This window comes from Fonticula alba (assembly GCF_000388065.1).
Source record: "Fonticula alba strain ATCC 38817 unplaced genomic scaffold supercont2.10, whole genome shotgun sequence".
Classification (NCBI taxonomy): Eukaryota; order Rotosphaerida; family Fonticulaceae; genus Fonticula; species Fonticula alba.
In genome coordinates, this window is record NW_009242980.1 from 567940 (window position 1) to 575682 (window position 7743).

The following is a 7743-nucleotide window of genomic DNA, read 5'->3' on the forward strand; positions in this document are numbered from 1 at the left end:
TCCCCGGCCCGGAGCGAGAGCGAGCTCGCGACAGGCAGAAAACCCGCCGCCCCCGATGATGCAAGTGCCGGCATCCGGTGCCCGGCCTCCCCCCCGTTTTGGCTGGCGGGGTCCCGAGCCAGTCGCCCTCCCCGCCGACGTCCTACCAGGGTTGCCGCCACGCGTCCGGCTGCGAGTGGCTTCCGTGTGCCGAGTCCTCCTCGCTGCCCCGTGGCCGCCTTCCGCGGTGGGCCCCCCGACGCCGGCTTGGCCATGTTCATCGACGCCGCCCGCGACCCGAGCCCCCCCCCCCCCCCCGCCCGCCGCTGGAGGCAGCGCGCCAAGCCCCAGGCCATCCGGCTCGCGAACAGGAGGCCCACAACCAGGCCAGGGGGGATAATGGCGGAAAGGGGCCCCGCGTCGGGCGCCGGGCTGCCGCCGGTTCGAGATCGCGGTCCAAAGAGGCGCCCCCGCATACGCATGAGGACGGAAACGGCCGCGCCCCAGACAGGAGGTGTACGCGCGTCCGCCCGTTCGGACCAGGGGCCGGGGGCGATCTTTCGGCCGGCCTGCCAGCGGGAGCGCACCCGGCCAGCCACGCAAGGACATAGCCCCTCCCCGCCCCTCCTCGCTCGCCTTTTCGCCGCCGGCATTTTCCCCCGTCGCGCCCTCCTCCCTCCGGATCAGCCACACACACACACGCACACGCACACACACACACACACACACGCGCACGCAATCTCCCCTCCCCTCGCCCTCCCTCTCGCTCTTTTTCCACGCCCCGCTCCCGGTCCGGTGCCATGCGGTCGCTCGGCCGGCTGAGGCTGGTATGGGCTCTTCTCGGGGCGTGGCTGGCCGCCGGGCCGCTGGCTGGCCGGGCGGCCCCGCCACCGGGGGCACCCCTCCGGGCATGGGACCGTGAGACCCCCCTGCCGGAGGCGGCGCCCATCTACTTCCACCAAACGCTCCTGCCTCTGTCGCAGTGGGCCGACCAGCCGGGGCACATGTTCGGCAAGTTCTTCTCCACCGAGCTCCCCATGTCGGGGGTCTTCTCCAGCACCGCCCATGGCCGGCTGTATGCCATGCAGGATGTGGCAGCCAGCCCGAATGCCGACATGCGCATCGGCAGCCTCGTGTCGGCCGAGCCCCATAGCACCGTCGGCATGGCGAGCCTTGTCGCTGGGCCCGGCGCCGTGGCTCTTGTGGTCCCCACGCCGCAGGGGCCCGCCCTGGCCTCGTACGTCCCGGAAACCGGGGTCTTCAACTTCGCCACCGGCCCCACCAAGATGGAGTTCGACTTCGGCGTCCCGATCCGGGTGCTGGCAGCCACGGCCCGAAGCCCGACGCTGCTCATGGTGCTCATGTACTTCCCCGACAGCCGGGAGGTGCTTCTCACCCGCTGGGAGCCGGCCGACATGGATTCACACACCCTGGTGGCCCTTGCTCCGGGGGATGCCGCCCCGGTCGGGGCCACCGCCGGCCCGGATGGAAGCTTCCTCTTCTGGAGTCCCAACCACCTGGCCGGGGCCTTCCTCCAATGGGACCAGCCCCTGAGGGATGTAAGCATCCTCCAGCAAGGGCCGCTGGACCGCATCCGCCATGTGGCCCTCCTGCACCTGACCGCGGCTGCCCCCTCGCTGGACATGGCCTTACTCTTTGAAAACGGCCGCCTGGACCTCTGCTATGATGTCACCACCGGCATCTGCAGCCCCCACAGGTATGTTCTCCTCCCGGGCGGAGGTGTTTCCGCGGCGGCCACCATCCTCGGGCCGCCGGCCGGCCAGCTGCCCAGCAAGACTCCCCACCATTGGCTGGCCGTGCATGACCCCTCCCAGGAGGCTCTCTGGCGGCTGGACGTCCTGCCCTCCGGCCAGCCGGTGTCCTGGAAGCGCATGGTCCTCCCCGGGACGGTGGCCAGCCAAACCGGCCTCCTGCTGCGCGAGGTGAAACTCGGCTCGCATGGCCTCCAGTGGCTGGTGCTCGCCGGGGCCCATGGCTACATGCAGTCGCCGCACTTTGGCTGCGACTCCGATGTGACCGTCACCTGCAACAGCGGCCAGGGGCCGCCTGCGCCCGGTGATCGGGGATTTGCCTGCGCCACCGGTCGGGCCCTTTCGCCCTTCATCGCCCCGGGGCTCCTGTGTGCCGGCTGCCAAAGTGGAAATGAGGCTCCCACCGGCTGGAGCTCCCCCGGTACGCATCTCCCGGTGGTACCGGGGCCCCTGCATGTGTGCCTCCCCCCCCCCTACACCCCAGGCCGGGGTCTTCCTTTCTTGCATGCTCCTCTCCTCCCCCCGACCCGCCGACTCGCAGCGTGCGCACCGGCCACTCGCCATGCTGCCTGGATTGGCCACTGACGCCGCGCATCGGGCTCGGCTCATCCTGTGCCGCGCCTCGCCCCTGCCCCCCCCCCCTCCCCCCTCCGGCGCAGCCATCTGCTCGGGCTGCCCGCCCGGCTGTGAGACCTGCCACGGCGGCCGGTGCCTGCTCTGCGTGGGCGACCGCCTTCTCCTGGAGGACAACTTCGAAAGCGACACGACGCAATGCCTGGACCAGTGTTCGCCCGGGTTCCAGGTCGCCGCCGGCAGCCGGCGCTGCGTCCCGCAACAGCCTGGCCACTTCCGGAATCTGCATCTCCAGCCGATGACCCTGCCCTTTGACACGGGCGCGGAGCTGCGGTTCCTGGCCCGGAGCTGGCTTCGCCTGGACCTGCTTACGGGCCACCTGCTGGTGCTTTCGCGCGACAGCAAGGTGATGGTGGAGGACAACCTCCTCGGCTTCCTGTCCACCCGGTCGGCCGCCTGGCTGGCCGGGGACTATGTCCTGCAGCAGGGCGTCCATCCGATCGACGGGGCCCTCATGCCGGCGGACCTGTTCGGAGCCGAGCCGGTGGTGGCATACGCCGAGCTGATGCTCTACTCGGAGGTCCTCAGCCAGTCGTACCTGCAGATGTTCATGTGCCAGGCATCCGGCCGGCTGGTGACTCGGCGCGTGCTCTGTCTCCTGCCCCTGCCACCCGCCGGGGACTCCTGCCAAGCGGACCCCCAGCTCGTCGAGGTGCTGCCCATCCCGGGCGACGCTCGCTGCCACACCCTCCGCGGGCTGGACCACCAGTCGGTCACGGTCGGCACGCCGGCCGGCGTCTTCCTGGCCACGGTGGATGCCGGCCAGAGGGTGCATGTGCTGCCGCTGCCGGGGTCGCACGGCCACCCGGCCCTGGTGCAGACCTCCCCCCTGGACCAGCTGGCCCCGTGGCTGGTCCGGGCCCTGGCCCGGGACCCGGACCAGGGCGGCGCCTGGGCCACGACCGCGCCGCTGGCCCTCTTCAAGGCGGCCGACCCGCGGGCCATCACCCCCCTGGCCATGGGCCTGACTCGGGACCCGGTGCCCGGCATCCCCTCCAATGCCGTTCCCCTGGCCCTGCCAACCCGGCGCACCTCGCGCCTGAGCGAGGTGTTCCTGTCCTTCCTGGCCGAGTCGCCGCGCGACACATCGGCCCCGGCCAGCTGGCACGCCCTGCACCTGCCCATGGGGTGGGTGCCCCACCAGCGGACCACCGATGTGCCGGGGCATCTGGAAGTGCTGGGCCTCCTGCCGGGCGCCCTCCCGGCCCATACGCCGCACCGCATCCTGGCCGTGCCGCTCGAGCACGCAAGCACCCCCGGCGCGCTGATCCTCCTGACTGCCCGGCACATGGGCATCGCCCTGCTGGAGTGCCGGTCCCCCAGCCCCTCCGGGCTGTGCTGGCTCCTGCCGGCCCGCTTTTTCGACATCCCCTCGCCCGGGCTCCAGCACCTGGACCAGCTGAACCTGCTGCCCATGCCGTCGCTGACCCTGAACCATGCCACGCAGTCGCACTTCCTGCTGACCCTGCACCAGCAGCGGCATGTGCACGCGCTGTCGGTCGAAGTGCCCACCTGCGCGGTGGGCACCCTGCTGCCAGACTGCGCCCCCTGCCACCCGGCCTGCCTGGAGTGCAATCGCCCCGGGCCGGAGGGCTGCACCATGTGCCGGACGGCCATGGCCACCAGCCCGGCCCTCTGCCTGGAGCATTGCCCGGAGCGGTACTGGCCCAATCGCATGAAGCTCTGCCTGCCCTGCTCGGCCGGATGCAAAACCTGCTCCACCGAGTCCTACTGCTCGGCCTGCCTGCCGGGGCACTTCCTCCAAAGTGACCGGTGCTTTGTGTGCGACGCCTCCTGCGCCAGCTGCCAGGGGCCGGCCGCCTGCCAGACATGCCGCCCGGGGCTGGTGTTCTTGAGCGCCGACCAGCTGCAGGCGTCCCTTTGTGGCAGCACATGCGCCCCGGGGGAGTACCGCGGCAGCGAGAGGTGCCTCGCCTGCGATGAGAGCTGCGCCCTCTGCGCCGGCAGCTCGACCCAGTGCCAAGTATGCACCCAGGGGTATGTGTGGACGGCGGGGCGGCCGCCGGCGCCCGGGGCCACCGGCGCATGCTCCCAGTGCCCGGCCGGCTGTGCGTCCTGCACGGCCGACCGGTGCCTGGCCTGCGAGCAGGGGCTCTTCATCGACCGCCATGGCAGCTGCCTGGCCACCTGCCCTGCCGGGACGTACCCGGACCAGGAGTCCTGCCAGCCGTGCGATGTCAGCTGCGCCGCCTGCGTCGGCGGCGGTGCGGACCAGTGCACGGCCTGTGCCGCTGGGCTGGAGCTGCTCGAGGCGGTCCCCCTGCAGGGGGCCTGCGTGTCGGGCTGCCTCGAAGGGCAGTACCGGGACCGTGTCTCCGGCGACTGCTTGCCGTGCGACGCGGCGTGCGCCACATGCAACGGCCCCTCGGACCGGGACTGCTGGCGCTGTGTCAGCGGTGTGCTGCAGGACGGCGACTGCATGCAGCACTGCGCCGCGAAGCACATCGCCCTGGCCGGGCGGTGCCTGCCCTGCCATGTGTCGTGCGACCGTTGCGCCGGGACCCGGAGCACCGAGTGCCTGCCGGCCTGCCCGGGTGATCTGCTGGCCCTGCCGGCCGGGGCGTCGCCCATGCGCTGCGTGCCGGCCTGCCCGGTGGGGTACAATGCCTCGGGCGCCGGGTGCAGCCCCTGCGGGGAGCACTGCGCCAGCTGCCCGGAGTCGACCGCCACCTGCGCCCTGTGCGAGCGGGGCTGGCTGCTGGCCAGCCCGGCCTGCGTGGCCCAGTGCCCGGCCGGGTCCTCGGCCCTGGGCGGCCTGTGCGCCACCTGCCACGCCTCTTGCGCCACCTGCTTCGGCCCGGGGGCCGACCAATGTGCCACCTGCGGCCCGGCCGCGCCCTTCATGGTGGGCAGCCGGTGCCACGCCGCCTGCCCGGACGGCACCTTCCAGGATGCCGACTCCTGTCTCTCGTGCAGCGGCACCTGCGCCGGGTGCACCGGGCCCGGCGCCAACGAGTGCACCCTATGCCCACCGGGCCAATGGCTCTCGCCGGAGGGAAACTGCGTGCCGAGCTGCCCGCCGAAACACTTCGCTCTGGATACCGGGGCCGGCGTCCGGGTCTGCGCCCCGTGCCATGCCACCTGCGCCGAGTGCACCGGGCCCGAGGCCGACCAGTGCGCGGCCTGCGCCCCGGGCGGCCTGCTCAGCGGCAGCACCTGTGTGGACACCTGCCCGCCGGGGGCCTTCGAATGCAGCGCCACCCGAGCATGCCAGCCCTGCCCATCGGGCTGCACCGCCTGCCACGCGGTGGGCAGCTGCCTGGCCGAGTGCACCGCCTGTGCGGGGGGCCTGGTCCTGTCGGGCGGCGCGTGCGTGGTCCGGTGCCCGGATGGCCAGTTCGCGCCGGGGGGCATGTCCACCTGCTTCCCCTGCTCCGGCGAGTGCCGGACGTGCAGCGGGCTCGAGGACTTCTGCACCGGCTGCCCCGGGGGGCTTCTGCACCTTGAGGCGGGCGCGTGCCGGTCCTCCTGCCCTGTGCGCTTCACGGTGGACCTCGCGGGCGGGGTGTGCCTCCCGTGCCCGAATGGCTGCGAGAGCTGCGCCCCCCCGGCCGGGCATGGCGGCTGCACGGCCGGCCCGGATGGGCGCCTCATCTGCCAGGAGGTGTCCTCCTGCGACCGGTGCGCGGCGGGGCTCTTCCTGCTCGAGGGGGCGGCCTGCGTGTCGGCCTGCCCCGCGAGGTACTTCGCCCGGCAGGATGCGGCCCCCTGGACGTGCGGCGCCTGCCATGGCAGCTGCCCCGAGTGCACCGGGCCCGAGCGCCGGGACTGTGTCTCCTCCGGCGGGCCGGCGAACCGTCGCTTGCTGGGTACGACCGCTGCCCCTCCGGGGGTCCCTTGCGCTTCTGCCCCGACATGCTTCCCCTGGCTAACCCACACGGTCGTGCTTGCTATAGCTCTGGGTCTGGGCATCGGCTTGGGCCTGTTGGTCCTGCTGCTGCTTCTGATCGCCCTGCTGGTGTTGCTGCGGCGGTACCGCCGGGCGGCCAAGCCCGGCGCCAAGGCCGACCCGGATGACGAGGACGCCACCGTGATGAACACCATGCTGGAGCTGTCGCTCCCGGGCAGCATCCTGGTGAGCATCACGAATGACTTCGCCCCGCTGAACGAGGATGCGCTGGGCGCCGGGACCCAGGCGTCGGTCTTTGCGGCGCGCGCCGTCGGGGCCGGCATCTCCGACCGGCTGGGCTGCCCGGGCACCGTGGCCATCAAGCAGCTGAAGGCCGCGCGCATGACCCCCACGCAGGTGACCCTCTTCCAGAACGAGGTGGCGCTGATGTGGCTGCTGCGCGACGCGCCGAACGTCGTCCGGCTGTACGGCTACAGCGACCAGCCGCCGGCCATCGTCATGGAGCGCTTCGACACGGACCTGCAGACACTCCTGCACTCGGACGTCCCCCTGGACCAGGGCACCGTCCTGGACATCTGCCAGCAGTGGGCCTCCGGGCTGGAGGCCATGCACGCGCAGGGGATCGCCCACCGGGACCTGAAGCCGGGCAACGTGTTTGCCAGCCAGCGCCCGGATGGCGGCTGGCGCGCGGCCCTCGGCGACCTGGGCACCTCGCGCAACCTCAACACCGACCGGTCGTCCACCCTGGTGAACCAGGCGCCGGAGCTGAATGCCATGACGGCGCGGTACGCGGCGCCCGAGGTGCTGGCCGCCTTCCAGCGCCGGCGCCCGCTCGAGGCGGAGCTCCTCCTCCCGGCGGACATCTACTCCGCGGCCATCATGCTGTGGGAGTGCCTGGCCCGGGCCGTTCCTTGGCAGGGTTCGTATGCTGTTGCCCCCGATCGCCACCGCCACCTGCGAGGCCCGCTACTAACCCCGCCACTCGGGCCCCGCGCGCACAGGATCCTCCTTCGAGGAGATCACCTCGGCGGTTGTGGCCGGCGAGCGCCCGCCCGCTGTCGCGGCCTCCGCCGCCCTGGCGGACCTGCTGCAGCTGGCGTGGGATGCAAACCCGCATGTCCGGCCGCTGGCCGCCTCCCTGCGGCAGAAGTGCGCCATGGTGGCCATCTGCCCGGGGACGGCCGGACCAAGCCCATGACCCCGCGCGTGTCTCTCTCCCTCTCGCCCCCCCCCCCCTTCCCTCCCTCGGAGCTATATGCACATACTTTGGCCGACACTGGCCCTGCCTCGCCTCCGGGCGGCGGGCCCAGAATATACCCACGCCCGGTCCCCGACGCTTGGCTGGCCACCCGCGCGCAATCGCCCGGCCGCGCGATGCTGACACCGCCTTCGCAGGGCAAGAGGCCCCGGTGCTTACGCCGCCCTTGGCCAATCTGACGGACATGCACACTCACTCGCGCACACGGCGTTGGGGGGGGGGGGGGGGGG

General features: G+C 72.4%; 1 protein-coding gene across 1 annotated transcript; it reads left to right on the top strand.

The window, feature by feature from the left end:
* Positions 1-779: 779 nt before the first annotated feature.
* Positions 780-7453, top strand: H696_05412 (serine/threonine protein kinase; the record flags this gene model as incomplete). The annotated part of the gene is made up of 4 exons (XM_009499245.1): positions 780-2172; positions 2411-6214; positions 6302-7174; positions 7257-7453. 4 exons carry the CDS (start codon positions 780-782, stop codon positions 7451-7453), a joined length of 6267 nt encoding a protein of 2088 aa, XP_009497520.1.
* Positions 7454-7743: the final 290 nt, after the last annotated feature.